This window comes from Arachis stenosperma, chromosome 10, assembly GCF_014773155.1.
Source record: "Arachis stenosperma cultivar V10309 chromosome 10, arast.V10309.gnm1.PFL2, whole genome shotgun sequence".
In the NCBI taxonomy this organism is placed as follows: domain Eukaryota; kingdom Viridiplantae; phylum Streptophyta; class Magnoliopsida; order Fabales; family Fabaceae; genus Arachis; species Arachis stenosperma.
Genome location: NC_080386.1, coordinates 112,025,231 through 112,047,209, shown reverse-complemented (window position 1 = coordinate 112,047,209; position 21,979 = coordinate 112,025,231). Strand labels below are relative to the sequence as shown.

General features: G+C 30.8%; 2 protein-coding genes across 2 annotated transcripts; both read right to left on the bottom strand.

Annotated features, from left to right (window-relative positions):
- Positions 1-3,066: 3,066 nt before the first annotated feature.
- LOC130954884 (ankyrin repeat-containing protein BDA1-like) lies at positions 3,067-5,304 on the bottom strand. The gene is made up of 2 exons (XM_057881659.1): positions 4,571-5,304; positions 3,067-4,005 (listed from the first exon to the last, which is right to left on the bottom strand). The coding sequence occupies exons 1-2, from the start codon at positions 5,168-5,170 to the stop codon at positions 3,211-3,213; spliced, it is 1,395 nt and encodes a 464-aa protein (XP_057737642.1). The 5' UTR covers positions 5,171-5,304; the 3' UTR covers positions 3,067-3,210.
- Positions 5,305-7,624: 2,320 nt separating this feature from the next.
- Positions 7,625-11,135, bottom strand: LOC130954109 (uncharacterized protein At1g32220, chloroplastic). The gene is made up of 10 exons (XM_057880848.1): positions 10,899-11,135; positions 10,681-10,798; positions 10,493-10,581; positions 10,353-10,408; positions 10,202-10,257; positions 9,401-9,494; positions 8,904-8,983; positions 8,640-8,682; positions 8,350-8,441; positions 7,625-8,091 (listed from the first exon to the last, which is right to left on the bottom strand). Exons 1-10 carry the CDS (start codon positions 10,952-10,954, stop codon positions 7,912-7,914), a joined length of 864 nt encoding a protein of 287 aa, XP_057736831.1. The 5' UTR covers positions 10,955-11,135; the 3' UTR covers positions 7,625-7,911.
- Positions 11,136-21,979: the final 10,844 nt, after the last annotated feature.

Here is a 21,979-nt window from a genome sequence, read left to right as displayed (position 1 = left end):
TTATGGTTAAAGCGTGCCAAAATAAAAAAGAAAAAAATCTACCGGCGAATGTACCGTCAGATTAATCTGACGGTAAGTTTTGGCACCATTTGAAGTGAAATGGCGCCAAAGTTACCGGCGGATTAATCTGATGGTAATCTTTAACCCAGGCTCGACAATCCATTGAAAACACCGACGGAAAATTTGCCGGTAGTTAGCGTCGGACTAAAAAAATCTACCGGTAAGGGGTTTTCGGCCATTTATACCGTCAACTATAGGACGATGGTAAATTCGCAGTAATGTACTTAACGGTGAATTTATTTGATTAATCCGACGATAAATCCCACGGTAATCAGCATTTTTCTTGTAGTGTATTTTTCTTAGTTAATTGACAAAAGAATTGACGATTAAATAAGATAAAGAGAAATTTAATGGCCAAGAGATTGGAGTTTTATTATATATGATTTGTCGTGAAATTATCTTGCATGAATCAAGGTAAATAAACATGAACGTTTCCTATTTTGAAAATAGGAAACAAAACTTCTCCGAAGCCTTAATATCTCCATTTATTATTTATTTCTCTAATAATTTATAAGCATCCATTCATACTATACATTATTGTTATTATTTCAAGACCTCATCCACTACAAAGGTTCGTTGATCTAATTAGAGATTCGATTAAAAGTTACTTGCTCAATCCTTTAATTTTCGTGAAAACGATATTTACTCACAGTGGTATTACTTGAAATGATTTGATACACTTGCTAATTTAGTCCATCAAATTTTCGACTATCATTTGTCCACTTTGTGCTTCTGCAGAACCCAAAAAATTAGTCATTGAATTTTCAGCATGGTAGATTTTCCTGGTGCAAACCAAAAACAAGAACAGATATTCAAACCAAATGTATAGTAGTGAATGACTACTACTATGTCTATAAAATCACCTACACAATTCAACTTTGTATAAAAAAGAATGGAGAAGAAAATAACCCTCTTAGTTTGGCATTATCATTATGCTGCATGGGCCTTCAAGTTCATTCAAAATATCACTTTGGGAACAAGCATGGTTTCAAACACGGAAAAAATGACCAATCTCCATTTCTACCTCTTTAACATCCTTAGCGAAAAAACCCCACGATCGTTGAGGTTGCGCAACTCAGCACAGCCACGGAGGCAAATTTGCCACTCCATTCGATCATATTTATGCAATTGATGATCCATTGAGGGAAGGGCCCGATGAAAACTCAATCGTCATAGGTAACACGCGTGGTCTATACATGTCTTCAAGCTAAGGTGAGGATCTAACCCTTATGTGTGTGGATTATGCGTTCAAAGATGGAGAGTTCTGAAGAAGATGGATCAGTGTATTTTTTAGGAATCCATTGATGAAGCCGCATAGGGAACTGGCTATGGTCGGAGGGAGAGGCAAGTTCAAGTTGGTTAGAAGGTTCGTTATTGTGTTACACCCTACCACACAGAGTCTTACGCTATAGTGATAAATTAAAGGTAGTGAGGTATCACGACACATAAAAAGAAGATGCATACATATTACTTGAAGAATAATAATATAGCTAGGAGTATGTGAAGGAAAGATAAACAAAATCGAGCACCGACATTTACACACAAAATAATAATGTAAGAAACCTCATATACAGGAGCAAACATATATATATATATATATATATATATATATATATATATATATATATATACACACATAAGTTTCGGAATAAGATACATAAAAGTCATTAGTTTTGATCCACGAAGAAAAAGCCGACGAAAATATTACAAAACTGAAAAAATATACAAAATAGAAATCCTGTTTTTCCAAAGAAAAATCTCTAAGAGAAAATATACAATGAAGATCTCAAATGCGGAAAAAGATTTAAATAAATCAAAATAAAGTTTAAAAGAGTCTTCTTCGCTTCACCAAATAGAATCTTGCACTCTCAACGAGATGTGTTACGTCCTACATCTGAAAAACAAAAAATCTATGATGAGTGAGAACTAAAAAGTTTCTAATAAGATAATAATTTTAAATAGAGACTATATAAAAAAATATAAACCCACTAAACAATTCTAATTTCTAACTTAACCAAAGTTTAAATCTAGGGTTCAACTAATCTATCCAGAATTAGTTTACTAAAATCTCAGTAACTATTTCTAGTCTTAGACTCTTAGTCATTTCCAATGCTGCATCATCATCATCGTTTCTTTTTTCTGCTGAAAATTACATTGTTTGATCATATTATATTTTTTATTAAATAGTTTAGTAAAATATTTATCTAAATCTTAGCTATTTTCATTTTCACGTGAATAAATTCTTTTAAATATTGTCTAAATGTTTGATGTCCGAACCCTCAAAGAGATTTCTAATGTTATGATTGTGTGTACTAAATTGTGATCACAACTTTAAATAATATAGAATTCTAAAGAAAAAGATTATATGAGTTTATGAAGTAAGAAACTAAAATTATTATTATTATTATTATTATTATTATTATTATTATTATTATTATTATTATTGATACTATTCCAAAATTTATCGGTACCAAAAAATTTGTCTATAATAAAAATTAAATTTATCTGTAAATTTATCTATAATAAATAATTTTTTAATTATATTTAATTTTCGAAAATCCGAACTCTTGCGTACATATCCTCTAATATTCCACGTAATTCAATTTTAACTCTTAGCAGAATATATAATATGTATACTACTATTCTATCACTGTCTTTGAATCTTTCTTTTTTAGCTTTTAGTGATATATTATAAAATTAATAATTTAGTTTTCAACTATTTATTTATATATTAAAATATAAAATATAAAAAAACTAAATTATAAATATATTTATTTATAAAAATATTATATTTACATTAAAATTAATTATCATATATTTATATAAAATATATATATTTTTTAACTTATTTTCAATATATATTGTATACTAATAATTAAATTTAACGATAAATTTTAATATATACGTAATACAGTTGATATACATAAATATATATTGGTTAATTTTAATAATGAAAAAATAGATTTTGTTTATTTTTTATGTATGGTTAGTAAGTAAAAATGTTAATTAGCAAAACCACAATAAACTGAGTCAATTTATAACGGATATCTCTGTTATGTTACAATCACAAAAATGGTTTAAAAAAAGAGGTTAATTAAAGAAAAAATAAAATACATATATACGGTTTTTTTTCTTTGTTAATAGATGTGATCACCATTTGTTTCCTCCTGAGAATCTAGATCCATCTTCCTGTTTAGAACGATATCTTCTGAGCTTTTTTGCTAATCGAATGTATACCGAACCTCCCCAAAAGTTCAAAACCAAAAGAATGCATGGTAGAGCCACAGCTGCTATGCCCAATTTACAGCTTGGCGATATAACGAGCATGGATAACACATAGCAACCACAGAATAGAAACAGCGGAGAAGCCACTATAACACTAACACGCCCTCTCGGCATTAACAAACATATCATCAAAATCGATAGATAAAAAGCGCACGTGTTAAATGACCAGAACCAAATGAAATCTTGAACCCTCATCACCGCTTTCCCAGCACCAACATTGTTATTATGATGATGGTTAAGCCTGAAGTGGATGCTGAACTTGCTCGAAGGTGGTGGCGGAGATGGTGGAGATTTGGCCTCCGCCTGGTACACCCCGCCGGGGGGGTTAATTGCGGCTTCGTAGGTGCTTGTTGCGAAGAGTATCGCCACTACTAAGAGCGCGTTGCGCGTGTCGTTTGAGATTCGCCTTCTGAGGCGCGTGATGTAGATTGCTACTCTCTCGTGGAAAGTGATTCTTGATCTTAGGTCTTCTTCCAGGGGTGTGACGGCGAGTGAGGTGGCGCGTAAAGCTCCTGCTCTAACTAACATGTTCCTGATCTGAGTGATATCTGAAGTGTTAACTTGTTGCCTTTGATTGTTCTCCACAATGTCTAAAGCTGTTGAGCCCTCTAAATTCTTGATGTTTAAGTCAATGTTGCTGTCTATCAACAATCTAACCGTCTGAAAAAAATATTATTAAAGTTAGCATTCTCGTGCAGTTATATTTATATTAAATTAATAGTTAAAAATTATTAAATAATATTTTAAGATAATATTAAATATATACTAAAATTAAATATTAACATAAAATATATATTAAAATATAAAATATATATTATAAATTAATTAAATAACACATATATTTATTTAAAAATATATAATAATAAACAAATTTAATGACTAATAGAATTTATTATTTTTGGTTAACAATTTTAGTTTCCATCCCAATTTATTAGTATAGTAATTTAATAATATATTTTTATAAAAATATTATTTATTTATTAACATATATTTTATACTAATAATTTTGATGACTAATTTTAATATATATGTAGTATAATTAATATTTTTAACTCATATTTTAAATATTATTGATTAATTATTAATAAAAAATAATAAAATTTAATCATTTTCTAAAAAAAAATAAAAAATTTAGCTAATATTTTAATCAAACAAGAGAAATGTTCTGTGAACAACCAACCTTTTTTTAGGTGATGAAAAATTGTTGTGGAAAAATTCTACCTACCTGTGGTGGTAAGGCTTTGAGAAGTGCAAGGTGGAGAACGGTGTTGCCTTTATCGTCCACCCAATTGAGTACCCGTTTCTCTGTTGCGTGAGCACACTTGTGGCAACTCCTACGAACCCAACCGACCAGAACCTCAAGAGCCTCAAGCTGCTTATACATAACCGCAATATGCAAAGCAGTCTCACTCCCCACATTCACATCTTCAATGGAACTTGAGCAAGCCGACAAGAATCTCGCTACAAGATCGGTTTGCCCAATCTTAGTCGCTAAATGCAAAGGTGTGAGTCCCTCTCTTCCCTTGACCCGGACAAGGTCTTTGTTGATGTCTATAAATCTGCACAACGTTCTGTAGTTTCCGTTCTGTAATGCAAGGTGCACGGGGCTAAACCCATACAGGTTCAGCTTCCATGCAAAGATAGGCTTCAGTCTCATGATCTCAGTGGCAAAACTGGTTTGACCCGCGGAGGCTGCAAAATGCAGAGGTGTATTGATGAATGGTACGGAAGCAATGCGGTCCAAGAGATATGGATCCACCTGAAGAAGCTTGTAGAGCAAGTCTATGTCTCCCATTTGTGCCGCTACATTCAATGTCTCATTCATTGTTTCGTTAATGATCTAAAGAAGAAGAAGGAGGAAACAATACGGATGGAAATAGAAGCCTATGATGAAGAATGGATCCTATTTGAAGAAATGGCGTGCCGCCGTTTACTTTTATTTTGACCCCACAAAACATGATGATGTGATCATTGCTGAGTCTATACGTTCTTGTTTTGACTATATATATATATTCAGTTTGTTAGTAATAGTATGTGCGCGTGTTTCATAAGTCGTGTGTTTTTCCACTTTGAAGTTATCATGCAACGTTCGTATGAATTTTCATATCAGCTTCGCTACTGATAAGTGACCCTGACACGTAGGCACACGTGCGGATGGAGCATGGTGTGCAGTTGGAATCATTCTTGTGCCTTGCTTTCCTAGGATCTGCTAGGAAATTGGGGTATGTGAAAGTCAAATGAACTTTCAAATTTCTATAGTGTGACCAATATTCTTGTGGGGATATTCATTCAATAATAGTCATCATTGGAGGTATACAATACTAGGTCTTCAATCATTCAAGTCAAATTCAATTCACCAAGTTTAACTTCATGACTGGACTGGGATTATGTAAAAAATAATGGATGAAATTTTACTTTGTGGATTGTCACAGTACAGTGAAATTAACAATTCGTAAAGTAAAAAGTGAAAAAAAAAAACGAGATTATAATCATCAACCCTCACACGAATTTTATTCGGGAGGTCACACTCACATGCCTTTGCTATCAAAAACAGTGAGTGAACTTTGACCAATGATTTGGTATAGAGGGATACCGGTAACCTTTCCTTTCTGAAATAATATTTATAAATTCGATTTTGTTAGGGAGACAATCACCCGTAAATAATGTGAATAATAAACTTTAAAATTGGTCCAATAAAATAAAAACACGTTACACCCTTACAAAAATCATAAAATGGAGAAGGAAGATTACTATGCATTACTGCATTATTCACTCAACTCATTGTCTCTTTATACTTTTCTTTATAATTTTTATCCTTACACATTCGTTTCTTGGAAATTACGATTCGTTCTCTTTTTTCTCATTTTCCAATTTTAATCCTCCAGCGGCCACCGTGAGTTTAACGTTCTTGTGAATTTGGTCAATTACGTCGAAGGCATTGCATCCATGTAGTTTTGGTCTTTCATTAGTTCCACCGAGATTTGATCCTTATCTTCTTCTTGGACGTACTTCTTTGAAACTTTTTAAAGCATTTCCATTACACTCCTATGATGGTGGAGAAGAATTAAAAGAAAAAATGATATTATTGTTGGATTATCAGTGAATGATTCTGGTTCTCTTGCAATGTGAGTTTAAAATTAAAACAGAATCAAGAATGGTAAATTGAAAATGGTATTGAAGATAAAAAATCAGTTAAAATCGAAAAAAACAAAAAATAATATCATGAATTTTAGAAAAGATCATGAAAAACTAAAAAAGAGTGGCTTTGATGAATTTCGCTAGCTTTCCTTTTGTGAATTGACTAAACAAGATTACCTGACCAATTTGTGGGGTCCTCTCATGCAAACCAACCAAAAACAAAAAATAGAGCCCACCTTAATTGATTTATGCACAGTAAAAAGTGATGAGAAAGAAGGAAAGTACACTATTTTAACAGTACAATTATTGTGTAACATGTGCAACATATTAAAATACCGGCCATGTTAAGGAAAATTTACGGTAATCTTTTTCGGAATAGTTCAGCATTTTGCTCATATTGTGAGTAAAGTAGGAGAAAGGATTCCTTCATTTCATTCGATCAAATTGAGAGTGCAACTACAATTAAGCTGCATGATGTGTTAGTAATTCTCAAAGAGGATAGGATGCAAGTTTATACACACTATATTTGGATCACATCTCTAAGAACTTTTACTAGAACATAATATATTTTACATCGTAGCTGCGAGAATCTGAGAATAATAAAATGTAATTATTTTAAATATAGTGATATATTTTGTGTAGTTTGCCCCGTAGTTTTCACTTTTCTTTTTTGGTATTCTTGAATTTTCACATTTTAATACCATTGTTGATGTACTACGATTTTGCTAAAATTTTTCCGCTGGCTCTAATTAGTTCGCGATACAATTCTGTCAAACATTTAATCTGAATACTATAAGATATTTAAATCAACATGATATCTTATAAAAAAATGGCACCTTCAAACATTTGGCATTCAAGAAATGATCCAGCTTAATGTTATACATCTGAATTTTCTTTTTCAGAGTCTAAGAATGTTCTGCTCGCTATTTCATTTTTTTTTCTTTTTTCTTTCTTTTTTTTCCCCGTTGATCATCCATGCTCATCCGGTCAAAATTTATAAAACAGGAAACTTCATATCAAATACCAAAAGAATATTGACCAACGAAAACAGAAAACTAGAAACTTCTGGGGACAGTAGAAAAAGTATTGGAATTTGAATTCAAGTATCGAACAAAACAAGTTAATGTAAAGGTTATGCATGAAGTGTGAAGTGATTGTTTTATTTACCTTGAAAATTTTGAAAGCATACAACACGTTTACGTTCATCAAAATCTCTCCCTCTCTGACAAGATATAAAGTATATTCAAACCCACTTCAGGCAACAGAGTTTGTTCAAAAAGAAGATTATGAATGCTGAAACTAAAGAAATCGGAAAGAAACACCTATGGTTACATACACACGCCTTTCAGACATTATTCCGTGAAAGAGATGGCATCTGGTAGAAGCAAACCGCTCCGAGTGAAGTAAAAAAAATGTGGAAGAAAATTTCTACTTTGATTTGTGCTGACTATACCGTTGAATTCCATAAACATCAATGATACCGGGAGGGAAAACAGGGTCCGTTGCAGCTCTAACCGCGACTTTTGCAACTGACGTAACATTGACCGGAGGTGTCATTAGAGGTCCAACAAGTGGGATCTGGCTCAATGGCTTTGCATGTTGGAGAACCTGCGTACTCCAAGTGAATTGCATTACACTCAGAACCAAAGGACAGTAATGTATAATGTGGCATCAATGCAATCATACTGATGCTCAAGAAAAATCTGAACTTTAATCATACTAGTAATTTAGTAAACAATGACTCAAACTTCAATATCATGATGCTTACATCTAATGTCAATTGATTAAAGAACAAAAGTTATTCACACTTTATGATCGGAGGAGGTATCTCAATGTCACAAATACTAGGGAAAAAAATGAAATTACCATCTCCATTGGAGATCCAATTGCACCAAGGGGTATCTTCATGCTCCCAACAGTTCGAGTCCCATATATAAACCCAGGCCTCAGAATCACTCCTGGAAAATGCACATAGAAGTTCCATTAGGTAACACAAATACCCACACTGAGAACTATTCCCAAACTTCCTCTAAATCTCTCAGGCATAAGGGAGATTTTTTTTTTTTTTTTACTAAGGAAACATCTTTGGAAAAGTCAGACCATAAAGATGGATGAGAATGAAATGTCACTCAGTAATGCCAAGACAGAAAATTTACCACCGTAAGGAAATCTGGTCAGAAGCTCTGTTTCAGCAGCTCTCTACATCAATAAGACAATATATTATTTTAAGGATCATGAAATAAAAAATGGAAATGACCATTTAAATAATTTTGTTTACTCCTGCCTAAAGAGAAGCATATGATATGTTTTATTTTATTCAGCGGAGTTTTACCACAAGGAAAAAAAGTTTCTGGCAAATTTCTTCAATGGATGATATGTTCCTCAAAATATACTTGATGATGAAGAGTTGGACATATTACCTTTCCTTCATAATAACCCCGCAATAAGAAATTAACTACGCCAAAGTCAGCAGCAGAGATATAGACAAATCTTTTAACACCTGCAAAACCACGCATAAATCATCCAAGAACAACAAGTAACATGGACTCTGAAAATGGAAAATAAAACTACTGCATAGTTAGCCAACCACAAATAATGAAAGCAGTTTCTGCATAAAATATATGTAACTGATAGGAAATTGGATGAAAGTGAACCCCTGTATATCCGTTGAAGATTAAATAACTGTTATGTATATATACTTCTGTTGGAGTTCAATTGTGAATAGTACATCATTTTCATTTCAATTTATGTTTCTTTAAGTGGAATGTAGCATTCATTCTTATTCTAAGCTCAAGAGAAAGATATTTGCATTGCATGGGCATTGACCCAGCTACTCAAAGCAATAGTAGTAGAAAATAAGGTTGGCAAGAACATAAAAGTATATCAAAAATGACAAATGTTTTGAATCTTCAATTACCTTGATCTGCAGCTGCTCTAATTGCATTGATGTTAGCAGTTCCGTTAATTTTGTACATGTATGAGTTGGAGCCAAAACCGCCAACACATGAGATCTTAGAAAAGAAACATAATTAGCACAATGAACCTATGAATCATGAGGAAAACCAAAGAAGAAAAAGATAAAGCATGATCACAAACATTTACTTCTCCTTTCCATTTCAAACTATGAGCATCTTCGTCTTCTTTTTAAGAGTACTACTTATACCCGCTTCCCCCATCCCTTTGCTATCCAAAGTCAGGACCCACTACTCACACCCCATTATTGTGATTCACGATTGTATTCGTACTTAGTTACACATCCTCTAAAACTGTTCAGTTGTGTCTAATAGTTTGCTACACCCTACAATAGAAAATCCTTTTACAAGAAGAAAGGACAGCCCGGTGCACAAGCATCCCGCATTAATGCGGTAGGGTCCAAGAAAGGACTGCATCCAAAGGGTGTAATATAGGTATCCTAACTGATAATTACATCAGTGTAACTAATTCCAAGACTTGAATCCGTGATCTTGACATCACACAGAGACAACAAGACTGTTTCTCCAGGACTCAAATAAACACTTGAATATAAAAAAAGAACTGCACATATTTCTCTGTTTAGAAACTAAGAGTGGTTGGTATTGGATATCTGAGCCACACTGCTATAAAAAATTGATCAAAACAGAGGTGATTCGCACCAAACAGATGAGTTGGCTTTGAGCTTCCTCTTACTTATGATTATCTGTATTTACTAGGCATTTTAACAAGATAAGTGAAAACTTACGACAGCAGTGACCCCATTGAGAGCTTCATTCAACGAATCACCCGAAAGGAGGTTCCCTGTTTACACAAAAACAATTGAGATATATTAGGCCATAATAGCACCGTGAAAAATGCAGAGTCCACAAGGAAAATAAAGAAAGTGAACAGCAGACCTTTATACCAGATGACATTGGTAGCCCATGAATCATGCAAGGATGACCTGCCAGACCTGCAACAAGTAAAACACAAAGTGAGTGGCATGAAATTGCACCAAACAAACAATTCTAGTGGGAATGAAAGTGGGATTTGGAACCTGCTAAGACTGGCAACGGACAAACCGCGATCTAAGGCTTCTCTACAAATATGTGAGCCAACAAATCCATTGCCTCCCAACACAAGCAACTTGAATTGCATTGAGTACAGATTAGGTTAAACTTACACACACGAAATTAAGTAAAAATAGAGTGAAAATAAATGCCGGTAGTAGAATAGAATGAATACCTTGTCTGTTGGGGGCGGAGGTATGTTTACCGTTTCAGCTTCTTCGACCTTGAAGGGTTCATCAACCTGATTGGAATCGGTGGTGAAACTTCTGGCGATCTTTGACGAGGCAGTTACACTTGAAGGAAAAACAAGCACACAAGTGAGCATAGAAATAATAAATTAGCGAATTGCATCGGTGTGGAACCAAATAGGGGAAAAGGGAGAGAGGAAGAGACTTGAGCCTGGAAAAGGAAGGGTTGGAATGGATCAATCGAGAGACTAATGTCCTCATTTGAACCTCGAATGTGGCTGCACTTGCTGGATTCGTTGCTTGGGTTTTGAAATCAGAGTAAACCAAGGCAGAAGCAGAAGAAGAAGCATTAGAGCAGGAACCAAGAGGAACACATGGCTACTCTAATTTCTGCCACGTCTCTAACCATATGTGGCTCCATTCCAGCCTCATTCATTTTCACTACGCCTTCTCCAGCTAACTAATTAGTAATTACCAATTCCTATAAGCCCAACCCAAACAAAATACCATGCCCAATTACTACATTTTTTTTAACTAAAAGTGTTGGCCCTAATCTTTCGAGTAAAGTATTATTTTTGCCCAACATTTAGGGTAAGTTAAAGTTGTCCATAATATTTCAATCGTTCTATTTAAGTCCCTAACATTTCAAAATTGACTCAATGTTATCCTGTTATTAGGGATTCGTTAACAGAATTGACGGAACAAAATTGAGACGATTTTAAAACATTTGAGACTTACATAGGACGAAAATGTTAGGGACAAAAACGATACATAAAAATAAATTTTAATTTAATTTTATCTTTTAATAATATTAATTTTTTACTGTACATAATATTCAATTATTTTTTAATTATATCTAAATAAATTACATTTAATCACATTACTTTCATTTTAAATGAATTTATTTTTTTATAATTTTAAAGAATTTTGATATATTAGAGACAAAATGTATAATTTATATTTTATTATATATATTTTTTTCTGCAAATTTATATACTAGTCATTCTACAAATATTTCATGATAACTAAAAATCTTTAAGAATCTTTAAGAGTAAAATTATAAAAAAAATTAATTTATTTAAAATGAAAATAATATGATTAAGTGTAATTTTAGATGTGATTAAAAAATAATTGAATACTATATATAGTAAAAAATTGATATTATTGAATAATAAAATTAAAATTTATTTCTATGTATCATTTTCGTCCTATTTAAGTCCCTAACGTTTCAAAATCGTCTCAATTTTGTCCCATCGTCAATTCTGTTAACGGATTCCTGATGGTAAGACAACATTGAGCCAGTTTTAAAACGTTAGGGACTTAAATAGGACGATTGAAACGTTAGGGACAATTTTGAGACTTACCCAAACGTTTTAGAACAAAAAGATACTTTGCTCTAATCTTTTTAATAAATAATTTGTTATTTTATTATATTTTTTTAATACACCATCAGCTTTTTTTTATTTTTTATTTTTTTTGAAAAAAAATAGCAACAATCTTTATATCAACATATAATTAATAAAATAAGAGTAAATTATTATTTTTATCTATAAAAGATGAAGGCATTGACATTTTTATTCATAAAAGACAAAAAATAAAATTATATATATGAAAGATTGGTTTCGTATCATAAAAAGAAAAGTATAGGTAACTAATAACAATATGAATTAATAGAGTTAAAAGAATAAATTTAATGAGTAGCATTAAATTAAAATGTAGTGTACTTATATTTAATTGGTAATTGTTCATGTTGTTCAAAAGAATTATTGTTCCCCTAGCACTCCCCATCGTAAAATTATCTACACCCAAAAATCCTAAATTACCTTGTCACCACATTATTCTCTCTCTCTAAATCTTCATCATCATCACTGTTAATAACACCACCAACACCCAACTCTATTACTACTAACACCGCCGGCTCCAAGTTAAAGGCCATCTTCTATTTAAATTCTCAAGGATGAAGAAGTTTTTCACCTACTTCATTGTTACGCCGTTCAATATTTCAATTCAATTAAAATAAAATCATGGATTTTTCTTCTTTTACACCACAGAAACAACAAGACCCTATTCTCATGTCAATTAATCCTACCACCACCACTTCGCCCCTCATTCGCAGCTGCCATATCACTGGCGGCATTGTCAATGTGTCTCTTGTCATCACTTGTCTTGCGTGTCTCTCACGACAGTTTTTATCTTCTAAGCCTTCTAGTCTTGTTGATGCCACTCTACTCTCTTCGGTAGCCACTCTTTGCTGCCACTTTATTCTTCTCTCCGTTTACTTACTTTTCGTTCTTCTCCGTTTTGACAATATCCATAAAAAGCTGCCTTTAAAGCGATTTTGGAAAAGAACCCTAATTCTTCATTAAGAAAAAACAAAAGAAATAAGCATCTAAATCACAAACAATCTCTTTCAACTCACATGACTAGGAACGAGTTCCGCTTCTTCCTTTCGTGCAACATTAGTCTCCCTAGCACCTTTTGTGTCGACCGCCTTCAAGGTCATTTGTCCATTTTCAACAAATCTTCCAATTCAGGTTCAATTTACCACACTTCACTAATATTACTAGTTTGAATTTTTTGTAGCTTTGTTTTTTTTTTATAGAAAAAAGAATTGGTTAATATTACCATATTTGATTGATTTTTTGAGTTTGGTGATTGTATGTTGTATAGTATAATATAGTAGGATATTGTGAATTGGTCCTATTTCTTGATTTTATTTGAATTGAATAGAAATATTGAATGACGTAATAATAGAGTGGTGAGGAGCTTCTTCAAGTTTGAGAATTTGAATGCTCTTTAGTTTGGAGTCGTCGGTGTCGATAGTGATTGTAGTAGTAGTGGTGATGGAGAAGAGTGTTGGTGGTAATGCTGGTGTTGAGAGAGAGAGAGAGAGGTGATGAGAGAGACAATGATAATTTAGGATTTTTAGATAATTTTTTAAAGTTTGGATAATTTTATGATCTTTCATAGGTATAATTTTAATTTTTGTCTTTCATAAATAAAAATGTCAATATCTTCATTATTAATGAGTAAAAATGATAATTTACTTGGTTAGTTATTTTGTTTTTCGTTTTAATTATAATAAATTGATAACACTTTTTTTTTTGAAAAAAATCAAGATTCCAGAGAATTAGAGCTATATTTATTTTTAAAGACAAAATACAATGACGTAAACAATAAATGTCTAAAAATATTTAAAGGCAAAAATATAGATATTAAACACAATGTCTTTAGAATAATTCTTTTAATTTTGTGTCTATTTTTTTATGAAAGACTTTCATAGACACGAACTTTAACAAAATGGATACACTTTTTTTAATTTTTTTTCATAAATATTTTTATTATTCCAAAATTATTTTTTTTATTCTCATATCAAAAAATTATAAGTTGATTTATTCTCTGCCATACCAATCTCATCTTAAATACTCTTTTATTTTTATTCTCTATTTCTATTTTTTTCTCTTCTTAAATACTCTCTTTTTTTTACTCTTTATCTCCCTCTTCTTCTTCTTTTTCTTTTTTCTTCTTTCTCTTATTGTTTTTCATCTTCTTTTTTTTTTCTTTTTCTTTTTTATTTTTTCTTTTTTTCTTTTTCTTCTTCTTTTTCTTCTCTTCTTTTTCAATATTTTTTTTATTTAACTAATTTAAAAACAACATTTAAACAACTAATTACTCATTTTTCTTGTCACAAATTTTAGAAATTACATACTTTTCTCTTTTTCAATCACATAATTAGGTATAATTTTGCCACTCTTCTTTTTGCTTCTTATTTTTATTTTATTTTTATTTTTAAAATTATTTTGTTTCTCTTTGTCTCATTCTTTTATTTTTCATTTTTTTATGATTTGAAAATTTAAAAATTTTATATAGATAAGAGCAATGTTCTTTCTCATGCAAAATCTTAAATTTTAACAGTGATGTTGTGAATAAATAAACGGAACAAATTTTATTAATTTTCAATATGTTGATGTATTTTGTTTTTAATGAAAGAATAAATAAAAAAAATTGTATTAAACTCTTCTTATTTATTTGAATTTAAAAAAAATAATTAGTGAGTTATGTTATTGTTATTCTTATTGCTACGGATTATTTTTAATATTTGTGTTAATTTATAATCATTTATTATTTATATTTTTGACTTATTAATTAGAGAAGAATGGAACTATTGAACCATTTTGAGTAATTTAGACGATTTATTTTTTTATTTTATAATTCAAACTGAGTTTGAAGCAATATTTTGATGTTTGTATTATTATATTTGAGAAACAGAAAAAAAAAACATTTATTGATTAGAAATAAAAAAATTAATACATTCTTTACGACAGAATATATTAAATAGCATAATAGAAGAAGGCCATGAGAATTGTATTTTTTTTTTTTGGTGACTCGATGAGAATTGTATTTGATAATTAAGAATAAATATAAATGCATTAAAAAAATTATGTGAGTTACTTAAAGTTTAAGGTAAATTAAACAATAAATATTGTATAAATATACCTGTAATAATATTAGCTGGCCCGTTCTAGTTGTGGGCTGTGACTTTTCAAACCTTCTTATCTTCTTAGGCTCAAAGTTGGTTTTGTCTTACCTAGGATCAAAGTTGGTTTAAGATTCTATACAAGCCAAACAAATAAGTAGGCTCGGAGTTTTGGGCTGTGAACTCTTGCTATTATTGAGCCTCAGAACTCCACCAACAAACAAAAACCTTGAAAACGACCAGTTAGTATACCAAAGAAAAAAATAACATAGTTAGTAGATTTAGTAATTAGTTTACTAATTTGTTTAAATAAATATCGAAAAAATTTTTATATATATAATAATTTATTGGTTAATTTAAAAAAAATAATAAAAAAATTAACTCTTATAATAATATTTTTATTTGATAAAAATATTTTATACATACAAAAAATTAGTCATTATTATATATTTTTAATATATATTATATATTTTAATATTATTTTATATAAATAATTAATTTTAGTGTACATATAAAATTATTCATGTTTTAGGAGGTAACAAATTTAATTGATGTTTTAGGAGGTAACAAATTAATTCATAGCTTGAGAACCTATTTTCGAAAAACACATAAACTGAGCGCTTTCTTGTTGAATAAACTTACATGAAGAGTTTAGTGGGTCAAATACTCAAATTTTATCTTTTTTGAAAAAAAAAACTACAAGCTAAGTCTATTTTTCTAAAGAGAGAAAAAAAGATAAGACTTTTTTGTAAAGATATTTTTTTAATAATTAAAATTTAACACATATAATTGATTAAATTATATTATTTTTGTCAAAATTAGACTAGACAAATTGATTTGACCGAAAAATGGTGAAATAAATTTGAATTAGTCTAAATTAATATTATTTTTTTATAGAAAATGACTAAAATATTCTATTATAGAAAATAACTAAAATACTTCTATTATATATATTAATTTTGAGAATCTTAAATTTTAGCCTTTTATTTTTCTACTGCTGGATTAGAATTTAGAATTTATATATATATATATATATATATATATATATATATATATATATATATATATATATATATATATATATATATATATATATATAATAAGAGTATTTTAATCATCTTTTATAATAAGAGTATTGTAGTTATTTTTTATAAAAAATAATATTAATTTAGACCAGTTTAAGATTTGATTCACCATTTTTTCGGTTAAATTAATTTGTCTAGCCTAATTTTAACAAAAATAACATAATTTAATTGATTATATATGTTAAATTTTAATTACTGAAAAACATCCTTAAAAAAAGACATTTTAAATGTTTTTATCTAAATAACTTCCTAAACAAAATACTGTTATTTTTTCATATCTAAAATAATTTCTGATAATTAATTATTATTTCTTTATATAATGATAAATAGATTTTATAGGATATTCACAAAACGAATTCTAGTGTGTTGTGGAGGCCCTGGAAGCTTCCTGAAGCAAATGCGAATTAATAATTTATTCTTTGAAAGTCGTCATGTATGACAATCAGGCAGCTACCAAACTTTCTTGCTCATAAGCTTAATTCTAGCTACATCAAGAAAGTTCTAGCTAACAGATTCTTTGATAGTTTATTATTCAAAAATCGCAGGTAACATTATTTTATGGGCATGCATGCAACTTAAAGATAGAATGTCAACCTATAAATACATAATATAGGTGGCATAATTAAAGGTGAGATGCAGCGGAATTGACCTTAAAGGTGACGGGCATGAGATGCCTGGTCGAAGAAGTTGGATGCTCTTTTATGTCCATGGCATGCAGTTTCTGATAATAAAGCTTTGAATGTGTCATCTCATGACTCATCATAGCAATAGCGCTCAACAAGGACTTGTCAGGAATATATTATTAGGGAATAGGGAATGAACATGCAGTATATTGGATACTCATCTCTCTGCTTTCTGATTAATAAGCAATAATTAGTAATGGAGTTGATCGTTTTATTTATATATATATATTTATAATTGTTGCTCACTAACGACCTGGGAAATTAAAGGTTGATATTAAAATTTAGCTGATATAAACTCACTCGTCGCTTAAATAATTGTCGAAAATTAGTGTTGGAAGTTTAAATTTTATTTTTTAAAGATATTTTTTAATAATTAAAATTTAATATATATAATCAATTAAATTATGTTATTTTTATTAAAATTAGACTAAATAAATTAATTTGACTAAAAAAGTTGGATAAATTAAATTTTAAATTGATCTAAATTAATATTTTTATAAAAATAATTATAATACCGTTATTATAGAAAATGACTTAAAATATTTTTATTATATATATATATATATATATATATATGTTTTGAGAATTCTAAATCCTAATCTTTTTCTTTTTTTTATGCCATTATAGGATTAGAATTTAAGATTTTAAAATTAATATATATAAAAAAATATTGTAGTTATTTTTTTATAATAAAAATATTGTAGTAATTTTCTATATAAAAAAAACTTCGCCTATGTTACACTTGCGGTACATAGCCAGTCCCAAACCCGGATAAAGGAGGAGGGTTGTGTTAGGTCTTCGGCAACCAACATAAAAATATAGCCGAACCCCCATAACATGAATCAAAGACATTATTGCGCTAAAGCTAGGTCGTTGTCCGGAAGCAACGCGCCGTATGGCTCGAGTACGCACTACAAAAAAAGGGTTAAAACGGCGGTTGTTTTGGGGAATTACCGCGGTTAGAACCGCCATTATTACCGAAAATGGCGCCCCCAAGAAACGCCGTTATTCTGGGCGCCATTCTGGTTATTACGGCGGTTTTCAAAAAATCGCCACAATTATCTTAGGATAATACGGCGGTTCTCTGAGGGTTAAAATGGCGGTTTGTAACCGCCATTATTTCCGTATAAAATGGCGGTTTCTGAATTGTTTAAAATGGCGGCTATAACCGCCGTTTTTTCCAGGATGTCGTGGCATCATTTCTGTTTAAAATGGCGGTTTTTAACCGCCATTTTTACCATTATAACCGCCATTTTTACCAAATTATAATGGCATCTTGTCTGTTTAAAATGGCAGTTTCTAGCCGTCGTTTTTACCAGGTTATAATGGCATCTTTTGTGTTTAAAATGGCAGTTTTTAACCGCCGTTTCTACCAGCGTATAATGGCATCGTTTTCATTTAAAATGGGGGTTTCTAATCGCCATTTGTACCTAATTATGATGACAATTTTATGCTTTTTAAAATAAGATTGAAACTACCAATTTAAAGTGATATTTTCGAAACTCACTTAAAAATCTCGTAATAACCAAAAGGCATAATCATAAATCAAACATCATTAGATGATTTTTAATTCATACATGATTCAAAAGTTATAATCCAAGTCATAATTGAAATGTCATAATCCAAAAACAAAGTATCAAAGTAACATTTTTCAATAATAGGTCTTAACATATAATTCTTAATATACGTCTTAACATATCAAGTAAGATCATGCTTCCTTATTGCTTGCTCCAGAAGACCTACTTCCTAACTCTTTTGGTGATGGAATCTCACTCTCCTGATCCAATCCCTACAACAAAAATATAACTATTATGAGCACAAGAAATGCAAGGAAATGGCATATATTGATATACATTTATCATGTCTAATTACATAGCATTGATACAATAATGAAACCAATTTAAAATTATAGAGCCAACTAACCACTTGAAAACATTTAAAATACAAGGCCAGTCCAATCATTCAGAAATTCAATCTTTAATTGATGCTCTAAATCTCTAATACATAAAGTAAGGTTACATTTGTAAAACAATCCATTATGCTTACTTTTCAATAATATATCCCTAGCAGAGATCATCTAGGGGGTAAAAAAAATCATATCAATTTCTCACCACAAATTTGCCAGGTGACATTCAACAAATAAAATACCAGTTGAACAACACATATGGCAGAGGCAATCTGAAGAATACAATGTACCATAAATTCTTTAGTTCATGAAAACTGGATGGAGAAACCAGTACCAGTTTTTGTGATATTCACAGGGCCAAAGTCCTCCAGGTCAGAATCAGAACCCATGTAATTGTGATCATGCCACGGGGAGAAATCAGTATCAGTTTGTCAACTATAGTTCCTTAGACAATTTAAGCTAAGCTGTTTTGTGTTATGTTGAGCTTAGAAGGTAAGACTTTAATTTGCACCTTTACCCAAAACAGTGTTGTGTTGTGTTCCACTACTTGAACTATCTTATGTGTGTGGTTGAGGCTATACTATAAATTACATTCTAGCATAAGCTATATGCCTTTTGTTAAACTTGTGTTAATTATTACTATCACTCTAGCATAAGCTAGCACTACTACTAATTATATTAATAATAGGAATCTTAGGCAGAATATGAATGTACCTGTGAAACTTTTTGAGTAGGAAACATTCCAGTCAATTGTATTGGAATTTTACCTTCTTTCTTAGAAGCAATATAGGATACTAGCGCTTGCAATTGCGCTTTAACGGTATCCAACTCCTCTTGCACATTTGGACCACAAGTAGATGATGTGCCAACATCATTTGAAGAACCTAAATTTATTTGACTAATCCTTGTGGTGTTGTTCTTGAAAGCAATTGTTGGAACAGCTCCCATACCTAAACCTCGAACACGGCCAGGGTGCTCTTTCCCAAAAACTACTCCAAGAGCATCAAGAGGAGAATTAACAGTTAATTCCATCGGTTGTTGGCTGCTATGTGCTTCAATCTTCTCCTACATATATAAAAAGAAAGAGAAAGAATAAAAAATAGTATTATCTTATAAAAAATAAAGAAAAAGAAATACAAACAAGTTACTTATTGGACTTTAGTCTTACCGCTATTTCTTTAGCCTTTTCATTAACATAACTTCCATCTATTTTCTTGTGAGTGATGTCCCACATTTGAACTCTATTAACTTCTTTTCCTGTCTCTTCCGTCTAAAATTTAAGAAAAGTAGAAAGACTTGATAAACAAATAGCAGCCTAATAACTTAGATTAGATATGCAGAAAATTAAGAGATGATGCATGCATTATATTTGAGATAGATTAGATATGCATGTATTAATTGATTACCAATTCAGCCCTTCTTCTTGCAATTGATTTAGCACCTGAAGTATGAAGAATTATTTGTTTTTGCTGAATTTCTTGATTCCTCTTACAAAATTTCTGCAAGTTAAATTTGGACACACATAAGAATAGGGTAAAAATGTGCACTAACCACAGCAATATTCACTTCTGCATGTTAACCGCAAGAACCATCATCTTTCAAAACTGACTTAAATAGGGTAAAAATGTGCACTAACCACAGCAATTTAGGACTAAAATAAACAGAGAATGTACCACTATTTAAGACTGTCCCGCATCCAATAGTTCAATTGTAAAAATAAAGATCAGAACATCTGGCAACTCTAGAGACACCCAGAAATCAAAATCACTCTTCAACAACATTGACTACTTCATATTCAATTATATATATTCAACAACATTAACTAGGAGAGTAAGTACTTACCTGAGTTTCAGGCTTCAAACGATATTCTACGAATAAAGCCCATTGATCAGGAGCAATATCTTCTGGTGCATTATTTATGATCTCGATTTTACTCAACCTCGGATCATAAAAATCATTCCAAAACTTTATCCTATGTTCCCTCCATTTTTTGCCAAGCGATTGGAGCAAAAATCGTTTGGCCAAGTTATCACTCACTTTGAAGCAAAATCGAGCCTTCAATATTATAACAAAGAATATATATTATAACTGGCAAATATAACTAAATAATAGCAAAGAAATAAGCTTTAGAGTTTGAGTAATCTTCTTACTAGGAAAAAAAATATTCCATTGATTTTCAAAAAAGCTTGTTGGAATGTCTGACCACTTGTCAAAACTAATTGGAAATGCAACACAATCAGTGGCCAATTGCCCACAAACTCCTGCAAGGAGTCCAGCTGCTTCTCCTATTGCTGCATAATCTTTATCAAAATTGACAACTATGCGCAAACCTTCTGGCAAATTATGTACATCCTTCACTAATAAATGAAGACGTGTACTATCTCCGTATTCATCTAAAATAGACAAACGAGTATAAATAAATGAGTATCAGACCAGACCAGAAAAGCTATAACAGTGAACTGTATCAATCACATAAATTATTATTTTCTTATCAATTACTCATATATACTTTATGAACATTATTGTCACAATGTATAGTAGTGCTATAAAATGATAAATAAATAAGAAAATGGAAGAGGTGGTTCTTTTGGGATTCTGGACCAGCATATGAGGTAGTAATAGAACGAACAGAATCACAACTAAACATATATATATGCAGTCTTCCTGTCACAAGATACACGGTTATGTACACTCTATGTATTCAAATTTTCTTCTTTAAACATTCTATGTGAAGTTTTTAAACATAGGTGCTTAACAAAAAAAACATATACAGAAGAAGGATTATGGGAAAACAAAAAGAAAACATATACAGGAGAAAGTATGAGAAAGTGAAGAAACAAAATAAAAAAATAAAATACATTATAAAAATAAAGGAAAACTTCATGAAGAAACTTAAGTAACCATGAATAAAATCCAACTCCTATGGCATAGCCATACAACACAATATCAGTGAAAATGTAATTTAATTTATAGTTAATAAAACATCTATACATATCTATGGCATCAACAGTCCAATAATGTTTAGATTCACGTCCACGTTTACGTTTAGGTTCGGATGGATGCTCAGATATAGCTTAATTGAGCAATGGGAGATGGGAGAACACAATAATAATAAGTCCGAACAATGGGGATGGG